The 24275-nt window shown below is 45.5% G+C and overlaps 2 protein-coding genes across 2 annotated transcripts; one reads left to right on the forward strand and one right to left on the reverse strand.

The window, feature by feature from the left end:
• Window positions 1-150: 150 nt before the first annotated feature.
• PLOD1 (procollagen-lysine,2-oxoglutarate 5-dioxygenase 1) lies at window positions 151-15402 on the reverse strand. Its single transcript, XM_082069677.1, has 19 exons — window positions 15209-15402; window positions 11411-11502; window positions 11133-11269; window positions 10413-10576; window positions 9967-10079; window positions 8571-8634; window positions 7811-7908; window positions 7383-7484; window positions 7150-7281; window positions 6749-6870; window positions 5969-6073; window positions 5403-5528; window positions 4439-4580; window positions 3989-4102; window positions 3655-3720; window positions 3199-3303; window positions 2663-2809; window positions 2224-2349; window positions 151-1954 (listed from the first exon to the last, which is right to left on the reverse strand). The coding sequence occupies exons 1-19, from the start codon at window positions 15288-15290 to the stop codon at window positions 1799-1801; spliced, it is 2193 nt and encodes a 730-aa protein (XP_081925803.1). The 5' UTR covers window positions 15291-15402; the 3' UTR covers window positions 151-1798.
• Window positions 15403-17089: 1687 nt separating this feature from the next.
• Window positions 17090-22103, forward strand: KIAA2013. The gene is made up of 2 exons (XM_082069717.1): window positions 17090-18182; window positions 18908-22103. Exons 1-2 carry the CDS (start codon window positions 17204-17206, stop codon window positions 19765-19767), a joined length of 1839 nt encoding a protein of 612 aa, XP_081925843.1. The 5' UTR covers window positions 17090-17203; the 3' UTR covers window positions 19768-22103.
• Window positions 22104-24275: the final 2172 nt, after the last annotated feature.

The raw sequence follows: 24275 nt of genomic DNA on the forward strand, positions 1-24275 counted from the left end.
CCGCCCCGCAATGGCCGCCACAGGCTCGATCCCCCGAGGGGACACCGGGCGGGGGGGACGCGGGTTCCCCCGGCCCAAACCGCGCACCCCGCGCGACAGGCCCATAGTTAACCCCCATCACCCCACTCAGCAAGGAAACACACAACAAAATAAGTGAAAAAAAAACTTGCTGAATAAATACATACACATTTTTGACATGTCAACAATTGGCCTATCACAGCCTTCCATTTGATAACAGTTCTGACTTCACCTAACAAGATTTATTATTGTTTTATTTTTCAGATTGATTGTCCCTGCCTGGATTTTTCTCCCTTGTGCACGTGTGAGTGTGTAGCCTTGAAACAGACCTAAAAAGCACGTGGAAAGCAGCAGAAAAGGGTCAATGTCGCCTTCCTCAGGTCCATCAAATTGTATAAAGTTCCCTGCTAGAGTTTACAGGTCTAAAGCTATTCTGCCTGCATTAATGCAACCTGTCTGAGATCAACCTGGCAATTAGACAGTAAAACTGAAAACACAGAGAACGAAGATGATTTTTTTTTCCTAAGGACAATCATGGTATTAATTTACTGCTTGTGAAACCTATTAGTCTGAGAAGCCCAGAGTGTAACACTGAGAAGCAGAGCAAATATCCCCCAGGCAACGGCAGAAAAGGCTTCTCCCAATTCCCTCTCTAACCATGGGCCTAGCCTAGGCAGATTTTTGTACCTACCAGCTCACCATGATCTCTCAGCACTTTCCAAACAGCCTTTTCTACCAGCCTGGACCCCACTGCAGAAGTAGTGAGTTTGCATTTTGGTTTGGAATCTCAAATAAGAAACACTGAATACAGATTTCCTCTAAGTACTAGAGAACAGCTCTCTGATGGCCTACGCAAGTTGGATGCAAAGAAAATTATCAAAACTATCACTGAGAACTGGAATGAGGCCACTGGGGCCTCTGGGTTATTATCCAGACTGATCAGAGCTTTTGACAATCTGAACATGGGACAGAGCTGAGAGGACTGAGCAGTGAAGCCCTCCTGACTGATCCAGTTGTTCTCAGCCTTCCCTTTCTTAGATTTTATCTACACACACTGACATGGTCTGTGTTTGTCTGGGTATGCACACTCCTTTTAGCTACAGTAACAGAAAACAGGGAGGCTTTTATCTCTTCAGTCTAACCCCAGAGGTAAAATATCATTAGCGGACTTTCCTTTAGCTAACCAGAAGCACTTATATTGCCACTGCTGCTGTCTGACCTTTGTGATATGCTTCCAAGGACTGCAAAGAGGTAAAGAATCAGATGATCTTCAGGCTCTTATTACTGAGTTTCATCTGGTATAACATTTAACTGCTATGACTCCTGGAGTCAGCTCCCCGATTGGTTTACATTTGGAATTGTATCCAGGAATTACTGTCCAGTCCCATATATATGCTGTGGATGAAAATGGGCTTTCAGCTACTTGGAGAGGGAGCTTGTGACTTGCCTCCAAAAAGCTGCATTTCCAGTCCAAGAAAGCATTTTTGTAAAGCCAATCAATCAGTGAAGGTTCAAGTAAATCGCATTTCCAAGACACCGCGGATGAGGAGCAGAATCAAAAATGAAGGCACAGAATCTCCTTCCAAATTCTACAGCAATATTCCTAGATATTACCTGCAGTATCAGAGAGAGAGATCTTCCAGTAGTGGAGTCTTAAAATATTGTTAAAAATCAATATCCAAATAGCTTTGATCAATGCCTTAGAAACTCTCAGTAGCATTCCCTGTTTCCACTCAAAGTCAGCAGGGCCAGGGAAAGGTCCTTCCTGTGAAACATGGCTCTAGGGGTCAAGGAAAGACACTGCGATATAACGGGTTCCTTTGGTGGTTGGAAGACCTTCGTGATAGTGGGTCAGGCGTCCTGGATGCATAAGGGTCCACCCCTTCCGCGGAGCTCGAATGGAGCAATTGTAGCGCAGGAACCGGCAGCCTCCTCCCTGGTGGAAACAAAATGAGACACATCAGCTTGGTAAAAGCACTTCAGGGAAGAGGCTCTGCCTTCTCCTGGCAGCCCCTCAGGAAGGGTGAGAAGGTGCTTGGGCAATCTCCTATGTTCTGTTGCATTCAAAAACATTTCTACCATACCCCAGTCTTTATTTGCAACCTGCGGTGTGAAGTAGCCAGATATGGATTAGGAAAGGGTTTTCAGCTGCCTGGGCTGCTCAAGGGGCCGTACTGCACTCTTGACACACTGGCACACACTTACCTCATAGTCTATTCCAACTCGGTTCAAAGCAATGTTAATGGTAAAGGTGGAAGCGTCGTGATGGGGCATTAAAGACGGCTGCTCGTCAGGTTTGTAGCGAACTACAAAGGCCAGCTCAAACTGAGCCTGCGGGAGAGAAGAGCAAAGCACACTTCTGTTACAGGGCTATACTAGTCCATGGCTACCGAGCTGCAGAGCCCAGTGTAATATTTAAAGTGCATCTCACTGCTAAAAGAGAAAGGCAAAAATAAGGCAGGAAAATGTCATTGTGAAATGGCATATTTCCTGCTGCATATACTTATGTCATACTCCAGGATCAGTGCCTCCATACTGGGAAATACTGTGCATATTGCTAGAGGAGTCCAGCAGACTTTTCACAAATTTGGAACTAGAGGAGGTGCTGAGATGATCACAAGCTTTGATGCTCAACTATACATACCTTGGTATAGTATCCTGGATATAGCTTCTCAGTAATGGGTGCAATATAGTCCAGGAGAAACTTATACCATTCTCTTTCAAAACCAATTTGGTTCATGTGTATGTCAATAGTTGGGACATTCTCATATCCTCCCTGTATTCTGCTGTCCTGAAACAGAACCATGAAAACACCCATTACAGGACTGAAAAGCATGTGCTTCTGGTAACTACAAATAAATATGATATTTATTTATCAGAATTTCCAGGATGGAAAACTCATTTCAAACAATAATTAAACCCTAAGGTAAACAATATCACCATCAGAAGGGCTGAACACTGTAGCTTCAGAGGACACTAAAGAGGACTCAGAAAGATTAATTCACTTTTAAGAACACAGGCAAAATCACAGAGTTTATCAAGAACAAAATCAGAGTATTTCCTCTGGTTTCCTGGTTTAACTGTGAGGCCTAATGCCTTCTTACAGGAGTCATTGCTACTACCAAATACACACAGATAAAGATGTGACCCAGAAATCAAAAAGCTCCTGCTTTTTCTTACCGTGTTGTCACCTGTGGACCACTGGCCATAATGTTCCATTTCTTCCACCAGCTCATCACAGGCAGTGTCGGTGAATATGGGGAACCAGTAAACGTCTGGGCAGGGCTGCAGAAAGTAGATGGGTGAGAACAGCAGAAACAAGGGCAGGTGCTTGAGTCAAAAGGAACAAGACTAAACTGACTGTAGATTGAGTCAAAGTGGAAAGTAACTAAAACACTGAGGATAGAAATTTGTCTTCTGATTTACACGCCTCACTTCCACTTAAGAGAGCTGGAAATACACTTCTACAAAAATGATTTAGCTCTAGATATACTTTCAAGGTCACATTTCCTCTGGATTTGAAAGACTACGAGGTCATGCTGAACCTCTTATTCCCAAGAACGACAACAGTGATGATATCAGCATTGTCCTGACACCAATCTCCCATTCTGATGGATAAGAGCAATGTTTTCTTACCACTTCTACCAATTTCCCTTTCAGCGCTGCTGTGTAGTTTTCATGGATGTACTTTTCTCTCCAGTCCTGCAGTTAAAGGATAAGAAAACCAATTATTTCTGTGGGGCCTGCTAAAAGAGGGAATGAAAGGCCAGGCACTTGTGCAGGAGTATTTCACAGGCTTTGAAGATCCAGATATTATAAATCGCATAAACAGCTTCTCTTTAAATTCTGTGACTATGCTACTCATCCCATCTGAGAGACATCGTTATTACAAAGCCTGGACACTCCTTATTGGTGAAGCTACTCACCAAATCTTCACACGCCACATTGTTAAGACTGCAGGTTATCTCACCTCAGGATTGCTGAATATCTGCCAGAGGTCATTGTGGAGGTGAGTTGTCTGATAATTCTCCAGGGACAGTATGTGTCCAAACTGATGCCGATTTGTCAGGTACATAAAGACTCCCTGCAGAACAGAGGGAAACAATCAAGCTTTGTTTCCAGGCCCCACATTTCTGTAAACCACTGAGATTAGGTTTTTCCTTCTTATCCTGTCAATCCCATTTAGAACAGCCATGAATAGGCCCAAGAACAAAAATGTTATCTGCATTTAGTGGTCCCTGGCTCTGTGTGGTTTCACAGCAAGATAGAAATCCTGCACTGTTCCAAGCCTGCACAGCACTGAGCAATGCCAGCTCATCCTGTCCCATGCCCCAGCAAAGCTGAATGCCTTGAAAATACTTGATCTTGCCACCTCCACCCTGGCACGCAGCTCTCCCCTGCCAGCCTCTCCTCGACTGACCTGATTCCGAACGTTGTGGCAGAAAGCCATGTCAGCATCCAGCTTGCCGCTGTGGAACAGATCTGTCTGGTCAAGCTCCGATCGCAGAGCCTTGGCTTTAATCATGTAAACACTGCTGATGTAGGGAACATTCCAAAGCCCACTGAAACACAGGGGTACAAGAGTAAGATTTGAAATACCACTAAGAAAGAAACTGCTGGAGTTGATGGGATGGCAGGCAGCACTGCAATATCAGCCAGGCTTGCCTAAATAAGCCAGCTCAGAACAGTAAGGAGAAATCATACCAATAAGAATTGTCATTTCTATTTTCCAGGAAAAATCACTTATATTGCCCAGAGCTTTTAAGCTGCTCAAATACTAGTATGCTGTGAAAACAATCAATTGCTACTGTGGGGTTTGTTTCGCTAAGGGTATAATTAATGGCTTGAATCTCTTCTCAGAGAGATCAACATTTTTTTTTCCAGTGATTTAAGAAAACAGAATAAGCCAAAAGTGTCTAAGCTGATTTCCAGTATTTATCACATATATAATGGCCTAACAAAAAAGGCGGCCCCTCAAGAATACAAATGAACCAACAATTATATTTTTTTGAATTTTCCTTTCAAGGATCACCTGGTATTTTATGAGGACTATCTGATAAAGATTAAACAGCACTTCACAGGATTTTCAGGATGACACTAACTACAATCCACAAGTGGGAAAACATGACATTAGTAAAATTATTTCAGCAGAGTCAGGACTCTTAAACCCTTACTCTGATCATAAGATAATCTGCCCAAAGTAGGTTATGGTCTCTGCTGAGGGGAGAACATAAAGCTGCTTCCAAATGGGAGTACAGACTTCTTTTCCTTTTCTATACACAAAGACTGTGGTTCTTTGACATTAGCTGGTTTGATGATAATGTGCTGCAGCACACTTTATATTTGAGGGATTATATCAGCAAGAAACATTTTTGCAAACTCACACCCTCCGCCTTTGAACAACATCCACATAATCTTCTGAACGGGCGTAGTATCCATCAGGGCTCAGCGCACCCCAGAAATTTGACCACAGCTTCTCATGACGGCTCACCAGTGGGGCAATCACCATCCTGTGAGCACAAACAAAAAGGAATTGCAGGACAGGATGTTACCACAGGAAGGAAAATATTTACAAACCACAGAACTGTAAGAGCTGGATTCTCCCTCACAGAGTTGCTGCTTCTGTCAACTCTGTTGGAATGAAATTCCACATAAGAAAGGGCAAGTATAGTCACAATCTCCTATCTAACTGCACCCTGCAACAGGTCTCTTATAATCTGATTTGTTCTAGTGACTATACAAAGACAAAACTAGGGATGATTTACATCTACTGCCGAAAACCCAGGGATTACAACTACAGTAAAAAAAGACCAAAGAAGAGGTGTCTCTCTAACATTCCATCTCTAACACATTTCTCCTTACTGCCTTACACATCTCAGTGATTAAAGAACTCATCGTATACCTTCTGTGAAGGGTGACCAGTAAGGATTGCTCAGAGCAAAGAACTCACTTGTTCTGTTCAATCAGGATCCTTAGAGTCTCCGTGTTCTTCAGAACTATCTCAGCATCCAGGCTAAAGTAATAGTCACAGTCAGGATCCTTTCTGCACAAATCCCTATAGCCAGAGAAAAAGAAAAGTCACATCAAAATCCTCTTAGAACACAGCAAGACATGGGACAGAAAACCTTGTAGACTAAGGTCTTCCGGGTGCTCAGAGAAGTTCACTTTAACCTAACAACTCAGAAGGCTAGCATAGGACAAGCACATCAGAGTCAGGATCCAATAGCACACACTGAGACACAGCCAAAAATCAATATTTAGCAAACTGTTTCTCCAGCACAAACTGAAGAGGTTCCCATTTACTGTCAGCCCAAATCCAGACCTGAGCTCAAACACCTCCCAGTCACAGACAGGAAGATACTCTGCCACTAGCTTTTAGTTTTACTACTACACTTCTCTTCAGGGATACAGGGGCATATTCTTTGTGATCTGTGACTGGGCACATAGACTGCTTGATGAGGGTGGGAGGTACAGGGCTATCGTCTAACAGAGCAAAGGACCGGGGAGAACTTGGTTTCTGAAATTGGAGAAAGGGAGCTGGCATTTGGCCTGATTTTTTTTCCCAACATATGATGGGCAAGGGGAGTTAAAGCTATGAAAGTTGAAAGAAAAGGGTAACTGAAAGAAGAGAAGCATCCACTTGACAGTGACAATACTCAGAAAAACTGGACTGCCTTAGTCTGGACACAGGCTGACTCCACTAGCCATCAATTATGGCCTCTTCACTTACATGCCCAAGTTACGTGCCACAGCATTCTCCACCTCATCATCTGGTCCAATCACTTTGACGGCTAGATATTCTTTGCCATGCTCTTCAACAAAAGAGTCCACCTGCATAGAGTGATGTTCCTCCTATGCCAAAGGAAAAACAAGGAAAAATAGATGAGATGGGTTCATCCCAGGCTGCTCAGCCTCCTGTTCTTGAAAATGCCAAACCAGACGAGCAACCACTCTTCCAATTTCCACATCTTTACATCTGGACAGAGCTATTTTATAGGTGCCATTGCAGATGAGACCTGGGATTAGAGAGTCTGGAAGCCTAGTCAAAGGCTGCAAAGGTGCCCCCAGGACAGGAGGACATATACATTTTCCCCACATTTGCTAAGACCTTCACAGGCCAACATTACTTACGTGGTTGTGAATGAAGAGCTGGATTCGTTGCTTTGGGTAATGAAGGTTACGAAGCCGTAAGAAAAACTGGGAGAGGAATGGAGTGGGCTGCTCGATGAAAATGCCAATCAGAATAATTGGCAACGCTTCATCCTACATTCAGTGAGAGAAATGATGGTTCAGGTAACACATCAGACATGTAAGATCCCACTGTAAGACCCATCTCGAGAGCTTTGAATAAACATCAGCATTACCTTAAAGCCTGTGAGGCTGCGGAGACCTTCATCACACACAGTGCAGCCCGTCTCAAATGTCCATATTTGAGGAATGTAGTTCCCCAGGTAGTTCAGCTGCAGCTGCAGAAGTGAATTTGCCATGTTAGGCATTACAGAGCAGGGGAGTTTCTCTGCATCCACCCCCAGTGTAAGATCACGTTTCATCAGAACTTCATTTAACTTCTTCTTGGACTAAAGAATCTCAAAAGCATGATAGCCTGAGGGTATAATTACATGCTGAACTTTGAACCAGGCCCATCTTGCAGCTATGGACCTGGACCACTTATTGTTTCTCAGATGTAGATAGGAAAGTCAGTATATGGGAAGACAGTAAACTGATACACTCAAGCCTAAAGGATCAATGCAACAAATACATAACAAATCTTTCCCGCAGGACACCCACTTACCTTGGTGGGTCCATTTCCATGAATCACCACGGGCAGAGTGTCATATAACAAGTTTCTTGCTCTCACTCGTGAGTTTTCAAACTTCATAACTACCTCATCTGCAAATGACATTGCCATCGTGTTATCAGAGGAAGGCTTTATTGATAATCCAAGCTCCATTGTTATAATGAGCACAAGAGCCAAAAACTACACTTCCATAATAATTTTTTACCCAACTGGAATAAAGATGGAGTTGTGCAAGACTCTAAAGTGAAAACATTAGGCAGTAGTGTCAGGAGAGTAAAGGAATCACTTTTGCCAGGACTAGCAAAACCAATCAGCAGATGGTAGGGTCAGTGAGCAGCACAGTGTCTGGCTGCATCTCGCAGCCTGTGCATTCCACACACTGCTATGGAGCGGACAGACAGGAGAGCCCCAGGCAGGGCTGTGTGTTACTACTTGCACTGAAGTCCCTCCCAGCCTCAATCCCCAAGGCTAATGCAATCTGACATGCTTGGAGATCAAAGGGGCAAGGAGCTGTAAGATGGAAAACCTGACCTGCATTTCTCCAAGTGAATAGGGAATTACAATGAGAAACTAATTTGTTGCAGTGGAATTGCAAATAAATCCCAGAACTCTGGCAGAGGCTTTTTACTGAGGCTTATTCTGCAGGGACAGGAATTTCCGAAATTTAATCCCTTCAGCCACAACACAACTTTATTTCTGGTGTCGGCATGCAGTTGTATTCCAAGGAGAAATGAGCTTCCTTCTTTTATCTCACCTAATGCTCCATTTAGGTTTTGGAAGATCCGGCTTCTCTGGTCTAGACTGATGTTGATACTTTCCTTTAAAAGAAATAGATAAATAACCTTAATTAAAACACATGGGCATCCTTTCTTTACATGTGAGAGACCCGACGTTAAGTGAAGATATATGACATTCCTGTACTCATTTCCATACTCTCCAGGATCTGAAGCCTATAATACTTCCAGCTAATCCTCATTTTCACTTGAATCTGGGACAATTCACCATTTTCTAAAACAATTTAAGCATATTATAGTATGCAAAACCATGCAAATAAACAGTTTAAAGCTCTTGTGGGTGCGCCAATAATGATATGCATCATATTAATGAAGTACACTTGCAGCACAGTCATATAAAACCCACATATAATATGCAGGAATGCCAAGATAGCAAAAACACCTGCTGTGAAGACGGCTTCTTGCCATCTATCCACAGAGCAAGCGTTACCCCAAATGTTGCCCCAGGTATCGGTGTCAAACCAGAACACAGTCAGGGTGCAAGGCCAGCTTGTACTATCTTTGCTTTTATTGCTTGCTGCAAGTCACATTTCTGACTAGATTTTTGTCAGATTAAAATCCAGCTGATTTAACAGAGTCAGTGTCCCACCAGGCACCCATTGAGACGGATTACTGGAAAGGACAGCAGGGCGCTAACATCCGCTCTCTGAATGCCAAGTCAGTGGAATTACTCAGCCTTTGTGTGGCACAGGGCCAGAACTGCAGATGAGAACATTAAAGGAACTGGTCATGTTAAAACATCACAGGCCACATTCAGATTTGGGGAAGTAAAAAAGTGCAGCTGTTCTGAATTTTTTGCCAGCCCTGCTGGTAAAAAAAGTGCAACTCCTCTAATTAGTCTGAAAGCAGTTTCTTATTTCTAATGCTCCCTCTTGACGTTGCTGTCACAGTTTGCCTTCTGCGTTCCCATGCATTGTGCTGTCCCTCAGGGACAGGCTGCACCGCATAACGCAGAACTGGGCAGGGACAACAGAAGCAGAATCAGTCACACTTCAAGTTTGGGTTTCACATCCCCTGGGTTGAGTCTGGTGAGTTCTGTCACACTCAAGAGCTTTAAACATCAGCACACACAGATACCAGCATGAGTTTCCAGTAAGACTTGTTTTAAGATACCTTGACTTTAAAGATAAAAACTGCTAATAATAGAAGCAAGGTGTAGCAGCAAGAACGCAAATTTTCAGAAGGGAAATGGGTAACTAGACATACTACTGGCGTTTTGCATGTAAGCATGACAGAGTAATAATTAAGGGGCAATATGTTTGCAATTAATTTCTTTTACTGTCAGCAGGGACACTACACAGAGGATTAACAGCAATGCTCAGACAACTCCTGGTCTCAAAATCCAGCTACACCTACCCTTTTTTCTGGATCCAAGAAGACATTGGTATAGAAGAGTTGGTCACTGTCATCGTCCTTCCCTTTCCACTCCTCCACAAGTTTCTTTAGGTTTGGAGCATAACCTATGAAGCCTGTGGGAATAAGTCTGAAGATGTGTTGCAGCCCAGACAAATAAAAGAGGAATGTTCTCCTCTAGACACGTGCTCTCACTTCTTTCACACAAAGTGTCACTCCACTCTGCAGTGCTGCAGGGTTATACCAGCTTTCAGCAAAAACATGTATAGACCACACTTCCTGACTCAGAATGACACCAGGATCAAATATGTAACCTTTAGCATCAGAAAAGCTCCATCTATAGGGATGCTTTTTCCACAGCTAGTCACTTGCTACTTCTCCCAAAGGCCCTCTAATAGAAGGAAAAAGCTGAGAGAGGTTCTCAGCTAAAAAAAGATTCTGCATCTTACCTCCAGAACCCAGGAAGCGCTTTCCATCTCGCACCTGAGGGTACTTGGCTTCCAACTTTCTGTCAGGATAGATGTAGTTCTCTGCTGAGAAGACCACCTTGCTCTTGGCTTGTTTGAACTTCTTCAGCAGTTCTGTGGGGCCTGATGCAAAGAGTACATCATAGCTAGAGCAAAAGACAGACAAGAAAGGGACAGAAAAGTATGGGGTCACAAAACCAGATCAGCACAAAAAGTTTCTAGGAACAGCAACTTCTTTAGGAATCTCTTTCTTTTAGTTCTGCTTCACAGTATTACTGTCCATTTCCCTTTCCACATTTCTCCAGCAGACTAAGTCTTGCTCTCAGGATTGTGTTGCAGCCTGCCTCACCTTATAAAACAAATAATTCTGGTAAGAAAGGCCTGCCTCGGATCCATTTAAATTGTCTGCTCATTCTCTGCGGATGGAGGCAGCCAAATTCCACCCTGGCAGGAGCAGGTATAACACTATCAACTTTATGCAAGAGCTGGAATCAGCCTGTTCTGGTCAGACCTTCCCAGCTGCCATGGATGCAGCTCTGAGCCACTCTCTGGCAACTGCAGAGAATTCAGGGGGAAAAAAATGGAGGAGGTCTGGACACACCTTCCAAAAGTAATCTACTTCACAGTTCATTTCTTCTTAGTAAGAACCTGTCCAAACAGCCTTATGATTCAGTTCATGGCAAATACTTTCCAACCCATTACCTGTCTATGAAAAGGATGATCAAGTCTTCCTTATCTGCATACTGCTTCAAAGCCGATTTCAAGAGACGGACCTTCTGCCCACCTCCTGCTGGCTTCTTGTCATCTCCACCCTGCCATTCCTCATCCAGCCCCAGCACCTAAAGAATGACAGGCACAGGGTCTATTGAACAGGTCACCTTCCCAGCAAGACTCACAGGAAAGGACCACAACACACAACCTTACTGGTCTTGATAACTCCCAGTACAAATCCCTTTGACCAACCACCACTGAGCCATCACCTCGATTTTGTAGTTGAAGAACTGGGCTGATCTTCTAAAGCGCTGGAATCCCTCGGTCTGCTTGGTGGCAACAGTAAGAACCAGCAGGTTTTCTGCATACAGAAGAAAGCACAAGAGACACATTCAACTTGCACGGTGTCCACTACCAGCTGTTCCATATTTAACTGAGAAGCTTTACTATCAGATACGGAGCCAAGGTAGGGAACAATGGCCCTAAAAGTACTTGACAGATTTGACAAAGAGAAGTCAAAATCCAGCCAAGAAGAAGCAAAGTGACTTTCCCACCACATTCTTAAAGTCGATCATGAATCCAACAACAGAACCAAGGAGCCCTGACTTTTGCAGTCCCTGCTGTTCATGGACACAGGTTACGTCCATTCTATATAACATCAGACCAAATAACGCGTGGACATAGCTGGTGTTTTACTGGAGGAACTGTCACAGGGGACAGAACAGGGCAAAGGTGCCCTCAAATTTCAGTCTGATTGAAGAACTCAACACTAACTGCAGCACAAGCAAGACTGTTCCTTTGCAGTGGAGATTAGAACTTGGTGCGGGGTATAAAATGGGAGACTGTAAGAAGACACAATTTCATTGCCTGAGTTATGAGCTAGAAAAAGAAAATATAATGCATTGAGTGTTTTTTTTGCCCTGCTATTGAAAGCTACAATTATCTTCTCTCACATAGGGTATGGAGAAAATTAAACTTGAGATAAATAATTGAACTACTACAAAAATGCCCATTTGGAATTCATCTATTTAGTGCAATTGGCTTCCTGTCCCCCACAGAGCTGCTTTTTTGTCACTCAGCATTGACTGGGTGTAGGGAACACCAAAGTTACACTGAATGTTATTATTCCCTCTCCATGGCTGCTCCAATTATCTTCTGCATTCCTGAGGCGTTTTTCAGATTTTTTCATACATATACAATATGAATTTAATTCTGCCATAACTTTCATTTACATTCTCCTCCTAAACTTGCTTTTCATTTCCAGTCCCTTAAAAATGACAAAGCTAAATTCAGAAGTTCCCTTTCAGAAGTTTCTCTATAGTCCCACTGGAATATGATTTTTATGTGGAAGCTCTGGTTTCTTCATTGTGATGATTCAATGCTCTACTTCATCTTAATATTCCAGCTTAAGTAGGAATTCATATAGGCTCTGGCAGCAGTGCTTAAACGTGAATCCTGGCCATTCGATTTTAACATCAGAAAATACCAGGAAAAACTGAAAGCACATTTTCTTGGCTTGAGCGGGCTTCTTTGGAATAATGATTTTTTTTCAATGGATGTACCAGATGCATCTTCCTAGTGTAACAAAACTGATATTGTTTGATCTTTGGGAGGAAGGATCTAAGGGCTTGAGTCCTAGACAGACCTGACAAAGGCAGGGGGTCAGCTCTAATTGTATTTTCTTAGACATTCACACAAATAAAAGAATACTAATCCTGCATTTGTGTGTTTTTTAAAAGCAGGTTTTTAGATGAAGTGCATTCCTAATCCAGCTCCTACAGCACATTCCAGTTCCTTGCGTCCTGTCCAGTCAGAGGGTGCAAACAAATGAGTAAAATATCTCTCTCCCCAGGGAACACGTTAAAGCCATTATAGTTTCTCGCCACAAACCATGGCAGCCTTGTTAAAGGGCTCGGAGCTCGTGGTTTCTGAGAAGGCGAAGATCATGCTGCCAATGCAGAGTGGGGCAAATGTGGGCCTGCCAGAGAGGAATGTGAAGACAAACATCAAATTCTAGTACCTGAAAGGAGAGGAGAAAGCATATGATAACGATAAGAGAAGAAAGAAAAGAGCCTGACCGCTATGTAATTATTTCAGCCTGAATTCCCAGACATCTCATGTTAAATGAATTGCTAATTCATTTTTATGTCGCCACCCAAATAAAGCAACCAGCTGTTTATGATCTGACTGTCAGAAGTTTGCTGGACCAGATGCGAGAGCTAAAGGCTCACACGGACGAACGGGAAGCGGTGTCCCACTTCTAAGACAGAAAAGGTTTCACCATGCAGCTTGTGAACTCACTGATGCACGGAAAAGCAGGAGACACCATCCTCCCCAGCAGAATTCCACATTACAGATTCCCTTCTTATTATTCATCTGGTGGGGTAGGACTCTGAGAGACATGAAGTTCAGTTTCTGTTCTGAAAAATCTCTGCAGTAGCAAGAGTTTTCCGTCCCAAGAGACATTCTTTCTGTCCAGTACTACGAGCTTGTGCTGAGCTACACTGCCCCCGCTCTTTCTCCTTTAACCCTTTTTGCTCTTTCTCAAAGATTTTGCTGAACACTGGTGCAGCTGATTGGTATTTTGGGACACAGAGCAGTAACTCTTTTAATCTCAGTCACACACACAGGCATTTTAAACTCTCCAAAAGCAGATGTATGCTTCCCTATTTTCTGTGTCACAGTTACTTTTCATATGTAGAAACAGCAGCCTGTTCTGTCAGGCTGGGCCTCCTGGGCCCAGGGACTCCTTGGGCCATGCTGACAATTAGAAATAGTACAAATACAGCTGCATTTCAGGACAAGGAATGAATTTATCCCCAGGCTGTGCTTTGGGCAATCTTACTGTGCCCCTTCCTGCTAAGATAGTGTCCAAGAAAATACCATTAATACAGAGATCAAATAGAAAAAAAACCCAAAAAAATCAGTGCACAATTTAATAGTGGATACAATCTCTATTAAATTTACATTTATGAAAGTTTTTTTAAAGATTCTATTAACTACAAATAACTATGCTTAGAACTTTTGCAGAGATCTAAAAGAATGTACAAGAGAGAAGACAGGTATCATTAGTCTCATATTACTCTGAGGAAGCTGAGGCACAGAAAAGGTAAGGCATTTTTTCTCTGAGCCATGCCAGAAGCAATGGGTTCAAGAAGCAGTTAACTCCAAATCCATCTTCCTAATCAACATACTTGATTGTCTTTTCCCACCACCCAATTTTATATCTCTAGTGCACTCTAAAACCTTACTAAAAACCTGGAAGATTTGGGATGTGTAAGGAAAACAGGATAGCACAGAGATATTAACTTCTTCTATTTGTCTGCTAGTTATCCTAAATGCTGAATTGTTTTGTTTTAGTTATGCCATTGTAGCTAAAGTACTCCCAGCGCTCCCATGGATACACATTAACTGCATTATTGTTAAGTAATACATAGTAAAGGAAATTATACCAGAATCACACATTGTGAAGGGAAATATTGTAGGTAACAAGATGAAATCTCCACTTAATTGCCACTTCTCTAATGAAGCCAGAGATAATTATTCAAACTTCTTGGCAGAGTGACAGTGTGTGAACCTCTTTGTCGGCCTGGCTGACATTCTGTAGCTGCCCTGATCCTCTACGGTTTACCAATTACTCTTCACAGAATCTACCAACTGTTTATGTTGGGGATAGATTTACGCTATTTTCGGAGCATCCCGGATCTCAGGGCACATTGTGGCCAGTCTGGGATCAAATGCTTTCTGTTACCAAACTCTTGAACTGAGCAAGTTAAAAAGCAGGAAGGGCTGACCTGGGTGGGACGCACCCCAAGGAGCTGGGACTACTTTAGTGGGATGAAATGGGTGTTCACGGCTCACCTCAAACTCAGAGCTGTGAGCACTACTCTGGTAGCTGAGGCACTCGAGAAGCATGTGCAGACACCCCCGCCAGCTTCGCACCCCTGAGAACTCAGCTCAGGCTCAGCCCAAGGGCTCAAACTCCACAGTCTCACTCGGGCCGTGCCCAGGACAGCGGTGGCACCTCCAGCCCGGCCACCAGCTCCCCCCGCAGACTCCCCCCTTACCTTCCTGCGCGGAGGCGCCGCCGCCCCCCGGCCCGACCAGCGCCAGCACCGCCCAGGGCAGCAGCACCGCCGGAGGCACCATGGAGGCGGCCCGGGAGCCGACACCGACCGGCGGCTCTAGAAAGCTCCGGAGCTGCCGGAGCCTGTGCCACGCACCAGACCCGCCCGGCGGGGACGGGCGGAGGAAGCGGGAGGCGGCGGCTCCTCCTCCCGGGCCGCCCCGGCCCCCGCAGGAGGCGGGGAAGCAGCTGGGGCCGCTCGGGGAGGGGGAGCAGGAACCGCTGGGGCCGAGGCTGGAGCGGAACGAGGGAACATCTGCGCTTTGCAGGGGGAAGAAACGTGTATTGAGCAAACGTGAGGCTGTGCGGGAGCAGGGGGCTCGCTCTCGCCCCCCCACTGTAGCTAATTAGTATTCTCCGTGCTTCACCATAGCATCCTCGCACAGAAGTACCATCACTGCGCACTGGGAATATTCTTAAGACTGTTCAAAGCAGTTTTTGTTTCTACTCCCTCTCCCCAAAGCAGGAGTTCCCTCATCATTACCAGGCAAACAGAATAGTCCTCATGCTGAAACGATGCACTGCAGGCAACGATCCAAGGAAATACTAGTTCTCCCTAAGGTGGCGATTTCAGGAAACTTCCTTCTGCAAAGGCGCCAGTTTCACTAAATAAAGAAAACAAAAAAGAAAACGGAGTTTCACTTTAGATTTCTGCAGTACTTTGCAGGCCCTGATAAATCTTTAGCAGCCCCAACACCATAAACCAGAGCCAAAGCAAAGGTGTTCAGCCCCTCACCTTCAAACCTCAGACTGAGATCTGCGACTCAATCTAGAGTTTTAAAAACTGCAAGTTTCTCATTTTAATGAAGTTAAAGCTCTCCATTCTAAAATGAAAGGGGTTTTGCACACTAGAAATCATGAATGCATCATTGTTTATACTGCTGTTACTCAGACTGGTCCCTATTTGACAGCTCTGTTTGCATTTTGCAGCTATGCCAACCCAGCAAGCATATTTTTTTCCTGTTTCTATGTTTGTCCCTCTTTGCGTGCTCTGGCTGGGGTGGGCTGGGCTGTCTTTGTAAGCAGAGGCAGCTGCCAGTGCAGATGTTCCAAGGAGTACGTGCAACACGTGCTCCCAGCAGAGCAGCAGCCTCCTAACAACTGGAAGGATCAGAGCTCAGTTTTTAAAGCAGCCTCAAACCGCAGCAACATGCAGAGAACAGGGTCTCACCCGCCATTTTTAGATTCCAGCCCGCCCCAAAGCGAACAGCTAATTTGCGGGAATAAGTTAAGAAAGTGTCTCCTCTGCTTCCCCTTTGCTAAGCTGGCTCACTGGTTCTGTGCTGTCAGGAATTTCACACCTTATTTTCACTCACATTGTTTCTGTTCCGCTTGCTGTTCTCCTTGCAGAGCTGAACTGGACTAGCACTGTCTGTGGTCTGATGTGCACATGTAAATCACCTCAAGTTTTTTCCTCTATTTACTACACAGTGGAATAAAGTTTAACGGAGTGTAATTTGCTCTCCCACACTAGGCTCTGCTGCGGTAACAGGAGCAAATTGCCACTGGAATTATGGAAAACGCCTCCAGATTTTTCCCGCCACGGACAGAACCGCGGCCGTGGGCTGGAATGGGCTGGAGCTGCTGCCTGACAACGCGGCTGCGGCGCCGGGGCCGCTCGCCCGTCCCTCTGTCGGCGGCCGGGAGGGGCGGCGGCGGCCCGGAGCCGGGGGGGCCGGACCGGGTCCCGTCTCCCGGGCGGCGGGGCGGGCCGCGGCTTCCCGCCAAGCGCCTCCTCACAGGGCAGTGCGCCGAGGCTGTCGCAAAGCGCCGCAAAGCGCGCCGGGACCGCCGCACGGCGCGGTGCTTCCGGGCGGCAGCGATGGCGGCGTAAGGGTCGCTGCGGCGCGGCGGGATCGGGGCCGGGGAGCGGGCGCGGGGAAGCGCCGAGGCCGCGGGACGGGCCGGGACTCCCGCGCCGCCCCCGCCGCCGCCCATGTGGCTGCAGCAGCGGCTGAAGGGGCTGCCGGGGCTGCTCTCCAGCAGCTGGGCGCGGCGGCTGCTGCTGCTGCTGGCGCTGCTGCTCGTCGCCTACTGGTACCTGGGGGCGGCGCGGGCGCGGCGGGGAGCGGGCCGGGGGAACGAGCCCCGCGGGGCCGCCGCCCTCTGCCTGCAGGCGGCCACGGGCGCCTGGCGGGCGCAGGCCGAGCGCGGCGATGCGCTGCCGCTGCCCGAGGAGGCGGCGGGCGAGGGGGAGCCGGGGCCGGGCCTGGCGCTGGCGGGGAACGGGTTCCTGCTGCTGGACGTGGCCGCCGGCCGCCTCTGGGTGTCGGCGGCGGGATCCGGCGGCGGCCCGGCCCTGGCCACCGAGTACCCGGCGCTGGTGCGGCTGAGGGCGCTGGGCGGGCGCGGGGAGGCGCGGGCGGCGCTGGCGGCGCTGCGGGACGGGGCCGTGCGGCGGGTGCGCTGCGTGCAGAGCGGCGCCGGGCCGGGCGGCGGGGACTGCGTGACGCTGCGGGAGGAGGTGGTCGCGCACCGGAGCCGGCCGCACCTCTACCTGCAGCGCATCCTCATCGCCAACCCCACCGAGCGGGTGGCCGCCTTCGAGGCCTCGGCCCCGGCTTCCGCGCCCTCGCTGGGCGGCCGCTTCGCCACCAGCCTGGAGAAGGCGGAGGAGCGGCAGTTCCTGCTCTCCTCTGGTCGCGTGCTGCTGCCTGGGAGCACCAAGGTGGTGCTCATGGTGGTGGCGGCCAAGAAACTCGTGAGCCGGGTGCAGGTGGCACCCAAATCCCACTTCGACGAGACCCTGCTCTCCGTGGTGTACACCTCCGAGCCCATCGAGGCCTCCAGGCTGGAGGAGACCTTCAGCAAGCTGAGGGAGGCGGCCAAGAAAGAGATACTGGAGGTGATGCAGATGGGGGTGGAAGATCTTTTCCAGGAGCACCAACAGACCTGGTCAGACCTATTCATTTCAGGTAAGGGAAGTGATGATCAACTTCCAAAGTTGCTTTAGAGAGGAGCAGAAAGCTCGGTGACCTGGTTGCTCTGAGGTCTCCAGAGGCTCTGCTTTTCATGACAAGTTTCTCTCAGGGTCAGAAGGCACCTTGTGGGATAATAAAAGTGTTCCCGCTTTGGAACCCAGCGTACTCTACGAAAGTGGAGTATTCCTTACTGCATAAAGGAAACGATAGAAGAACATTTCTAACCGTAACTTGCATATCTTCAGGAACTTCACTGATTTGCCCAGCATGTCAGCTCTAAGTTGGAAATAGAGTTGACCTCTAGTGACAGTATAAAGGACAGATTTCTTCATGGGAATTAAGGACTGTCCTACAAGGATGCTTTTTCTGAAGATTTGAATGGCCTTGCATAAAAGAGTAGCTGCCCAAGTAATGTAGGACTTGCTTTTTTATAGACAGTGAAAAGACAGATGTTCCTTTGACAGATCATTCTTGCAGAGTTAGTGACAGCTCCATCTGTATATCAAACTTGCCTTTAGTGGGAGCTTGGCTTTCAAAATCAAAGTAGTAGAGAGAGCGTCTAAGAAAATAAAAGGAGGCATTTCACTTCAATGTTTCATAGGCAGAGGGTTCTTAGATGTTGTATTAGCCTGTGTATTGAACAGTGACATGCATCTTTGATCTTTTTTGTTCTGGTTATGTCTACTCCTCTGACTCTTGGTTGTTTTCTTTTATTACAGGGGTTGAAATGCGAAAGATCACAGATGCGCATACACCATCCAGTGAGACTGTTAACATGACCCTCTACTACGTGCTGTCAACCATGCCAGCTCCTCTGCTCGATCCGCTCATTAGTGGCGAGGAGAGAGAGAAAATGGAAGCCAGTTTGAACTACGCTGACCACTGCTTCAGTGGCCACGCCACCATGCACGCGGAGAACCTGTGGCCAGCAAAGCTGACCAGTGTCACCCAGATCTTGCAGCTCTCAGACCTGTGGAAGCTAACGCTCCAGAAACGGGGATGCAAGGGCCTTGTGGCAGCTGGAGTCCACGGACTTATGCAGGGAATGGTGCTGAGTTTTGGGGGTCTGCAGTTCACAGAAAACCATCTTCAGTTTCAGGCTGACCCTGATGTACTTCATAACAGCTATTCCTTACGTGGGATCCATTACAATAAGGACTTGATCAACCTAGCTGTTCTGCTGGATGCTGAAGGAAAGCCCTTCTTGCATGTGTCTGTGAAGTTCCAAGACAAGCCAGTTAAACTCTACGCGTGTGAGGCAGGCTGTATGAACGAGCCTGTGGAGCTGACCTCAGAGGCACGAGGTCACACTTTCCCAGTCATGGTGACTCAACCCATCACCCCACTGCTTTATATATCAACAGATCTGATCCACTTGCAGGACCTGAGACACACACTCCATCTAAAAGCTATTCTGGCTCATGAGGAACACATGGCCAAGCAATACCCAGGCTTACCCTTCCTGTTCTGGTTCAGCGTGGCTTCCTTAATCACATTGTTTCACTTGTTTCTGTTCAAACTCATCTACAACGAATATTGTGGTCCTGGAGCCAAGCCGCTCTTCAGGAGTAAGGTATAAGGCTGCTGCATTTGGCTGCTGTCCACTGAGTGTAGTCAACCTCATTTTCTGTCAGCGGTGCCTGGAGAGGTTCTGTCTTGGACTGTGAGGATTTTCAGTCTCTTGCAACAAGTGAGCTGTGACCTCTTCTTGCAAGAAGTAGGATTAGGGCAGGGATTGGAGTGGTAGGGCTCATGAACATTAGAAAGATAAAACCATCATCTGTCCTTAAACATTTGTAAGGCTGCAGATCAAGGCAGACAAGATGATGTTTGTCATTATGCAGGACCGGGATGCTTGTGAGAGAGCTGCTGTACTTGTCTTTACTACTGCGTGGGAATCGTGCACACTTGTCTGCCTGGTGTGACTGTGTGAAGAACACACAAGTGCAAGCTGGTGTTCTCAGGTCGAGGTGCTGACTTGTTGGGACTACTGGTAAATGTTCATAGATTTATAGACACCGTGCAGTGCTCCATCAAACCACGTTTACCACCGTCATTTTGGGGAGGTGCCGAGTTAGTGTTTCTCTGATTCAGACAAAATGCATAACTGTGTTAAGAGAAGCACTGAGTGCTTTTTACTGTGAGTTGGAGGTTCTGACTACAAGCTCCACCGCATCTCACTTCGGTGTAAAGGATTCGAAATTGTTTTGAGTTGCCTTAGAAAACTTAGTGCTAGTAAAAACTTAGCACAGAATAGACAACAGATGGTGATTTCTGCTCTTAGTGGTGCTCTTGGTTGTGTGTTGGTACAGAGTGGAAATGAATGACAAGACTGGATTTGCCATGTGAGCTAGCCATATTGTTCAGAGGCATCCCTCCTTCGGGTTGAACAGAGTTAAATGTGGCTTGTGTTTAAAAAAAGTAAAATAAAAAAGGCATGGTTAAATAGAGCTGTCAGAGGAAAAGTCCTACCATTAGATTGCTGTGGTTTTCCAAATGATAGAAAAATTTTCAGAAGGTACTGGACTAAACTCATTTAAAGTCAGTTGGCAATTTCCCTCTCAGCTCACTGGCTTTATAATGTTGAGCCCTGGAGATCAGGCCTGATGCCAGGCAGGTCTGAATACCTGCCATCCATTGAATGAACAAGAGTGGAAGGTGCTTGTGGCTAGACAAACCAACCTAGGGAGAGGTGGAATAGATCCGTCTATCAAAGACACCTGCAGTTATAAGCCTATGATCATGATCAGAGACATAGTGCAAAAGGAGGAAGTGATCAGGAGGTAATTTAAATTATTTTGTATACAGCTGTACCCTGATAACGTCCTGAAACATGTCCTTGAAACTACAAAATTCTGTCCTTTTCTCACTGCTATCAGGTTGCCTTTGCCACCCACAAGTCTTGCCTTCTGCCTTTTACAGAGTGACTCGTTAACCGTTACTGCAGGTGACTGTCCCTGACACTGTGCTCTGACATGCTGAGGAGCTTCACAGCTGCACACCAGGGCTGATGTAACAGCTCCTCCTTCTTGACAATGCAAAAAGCCCTGCAGTGTACAGCAAACAGCTCTCTTGCCTCTTCTTAATTGGACCTACTTAATGAAGATGATGCAGCATTTGATTCCAGAAACAGGGAGCAGAATCTTCGTAGCAGGAAGCAAGATTAATGGTATTGAAATAATGGCCTGCTTCATTAATTGAATGGGAACATCCCCGTGTCCAAGTGAACTTAGTCCTGCTTTCAGCCTCCATTTGCACAAGACATCTGACAATTTTGCAGCTGAGAACAAGGACCTTTTGAAAGCAACAACCCTTTTGTGCCTTGTTAAGAGAGGAATCTGAGACTTGCAAGGTATGGTTCTTCAAGAGTTTATCCCAGAAGCTTGTGTAACAGATGTTTCTTTTTCCTTGTAAGCTGTTTAGTTCCCTAAGAGTAAACCATTTAGTGAAAATACTTGAAGATATACCAATATTTTGATTTGTTTGTTTTTTAATTTTACAGGAAAATAAAGAATGATGGTTCCCTTCAGGGAGTTAACTAGAAACCTTTAGTGTAACCTCCTTTCTGGTATACATTTTTTTAATTTATTGCTCAGGGGGAGGGAGAGGATGTTAATTTTGCTTCCACTTCAGTAAAAAGTCAGTCAATTGAACTGTAGATATCTACGTGCTGGTAACAGGTTTTTCAGCCTTTATCATTGCAGAGTGCAAAACCAATTTAATGAAATTGTTTTCTGGATTTACACTTGGAAATGCTGATCTGCAGGTTTCCTATTCTGAGCATATTGAGACTTTGTGCATTGATTTGTTTTGGCTATGGGGGGAGACATCCCACTTTCTAGTGATTTAAAGATTGTTTGGTTTTAAAATACCAAAGCTGTTGTTTCTAAATAAATATCTTTCAGTCTAATCTGATCACCAAAGTATGGTTGGTTTTTTTTTGGTCTGTGTTCTCTCCTCACCTTGCTCCCTGCCCAGTAAAAACATCTGTGGCGAGTAGTGACTGCAAAAGTGCTCGGATTAAAAGGAAATACAGCGTGGAAAATGATACATAAACGGGTCTAAACTGGGAACAGACAATTTGGAAGGCACCGTAAGAGACTGAAACACACAAGGTGGTGCTAATCTCCATTTCCCTGGCTCTGTGCAGCCTCGTTGTATCTTGAGGCATGCGGGCCAGGCTTCAGTTTTAGGAACTCAGAAATGAACCCAAGGAACAATCAAGTGGCAGATTTAATGGCCAGCAAATAATGAATCTGGCAGATTCGATGCTCCCAGTGAAAAGCCAGGGCAGGATTTAACTTTGAGTTTTTAAATAGGTTACTGTCTAGTTTCAGATTAAAAACATCCCTCAGAAAAGTAGATTTCAGTATCTGTTATTTATCTGCAGACCATTCTGCTTACTAATTGATCTAGCATAGTTACTATCCTACAAGGCAACAAGCTAAAGACTGTGAAGCAACGGAGTACATTATAAATTGTACACTACATACATTGTGTAAAGAAATATTGGCTATTGCACTTTAACAGAACATACCAGAAGTTCCTGCTCTTTCTTACTGAAGGTCCATGAGCTGCTCAGGTTCTGTGAAACATCTGGCATGAAGATGATAAGAGCTTCTAGGGAGCTGTTTCCAAGCCACCGTGATACCAGCTGGAGGCTGAGCCTTTTGATGTTCGCTTGCAGAACTGCCAACAGTGTGTGATGCCCACCGAGTTCCAGAAAGATACGTCAGCCTGTTTAGATTAGACCTGGAAAAGATGGATAAGCAATCGTTACATAAAGCAGAGGTGGAACAAAAACAAAACAAAAGGAAAGCTTTGAGAATGTTTTACCTTAAAAATATGATGATTCTTACGAGCCTTCCCCCCATATAATAAAATAACTGTTTCAGTATTTCTTTGCAAAGAAGAAAGAGGAAAAGAAAGAACAGGGTTTCTCTGTTTACAGTGTGCAAGATAGCAGAAGGTCATTCGTGAAATGATTGCAGAAACGCTTAAAAAACTAAAGAAAGTTCCATGCTTACAAGCACACCCATAAAACAGGAAAGTTGAAATAGTAACTGGACATCTGAAATTTATACTTGGTTGGTATTCAATGAAATGATAGTGGTATGGAAGTTAAACTGAAAAGCGTAGTATGTTGTTTAGCTTGTAAATTGAGCCATTAAGAAGAGAGCCAACTAATGAATGAAAAAAAATTTTAGAATCTCAGTTCTGTACTCAGTTAATCCTGATTTACGCTTTGTCAGATAATAAATACAAGATGCCAGAGCAGAGTTGGGTTGATTCCATTTGAAATTCAGAATGCAGCTTTCTCAAGTGCCATTGTTTGGTAGGATAATACATTCTTGAGAAGCAGACAAACCAGCAAAGCATTATATATTTCTGCTTTCCACATGTGTGCTCCAGGCATCTTCCACCCAAATCAGTACCTACTGCCGAATGGAAGCTCTGAAAAACAGGGATTTTGCTGTTTGTTAAGACTGTAACAGGGATTTTGCTGCTTGTTAAGACTGACGTTAAACAATAGATTTATTTCAGCTTTTATGAAACCTCTAATTTGGTCTGTATGTACAATGCAACTCTGGTTATGAAACCGCCGCTATAGTATTTGTTTCAATTCTCGTAAGTTTGCTCCCTGTGCGTGACCTTGCTTACGAGATAGCGATGTTTGTTGTTTAGATAACCAGTAACAGTTTTTCAGGTGAAGGGCAGGCAGATGGAAACGCCCAAGGATGGAAAATTCCCATAGTAGAAATAAAAAAGAAAGGAAAAGACACAAAATGTTGATATCAAGTCATGGATCTCGAACATCCAGTAATGAATTAGGACACTTCCTTTGAGGCAGCAGCTCTGTTGTGGTCGAAATGCCTGATTTGACCTGTTGGTGAAAATAGTTTACCCTTTTTCATTAAGAGGCCCACACTGCATGATACCATGGGTCAGCATGCTGATTTGGGGTGTAAAAATACTCATTTGCAATGCTACAGGAACTCTATTCTCTTCCAGGGATGTGCTACTGATCTAACAATTAAAGGTAAATAGGAAAGAAATGAAGTCTGGCTCACCAGTGTTTCTCTTTCA

Source organism: Streptopelia decaocto, assembly GCF_964273445.1.
Source record: "Streptopelia decaocto genome assembly, chromosome: 20".
Classification (NCBI taxonomy): domain Eukaryota; kingdom Metazoa; phylum Chordata; class Aves; order Columbiformes; family Columbidae; genus Streptopelia; species Streptopelia decaocto.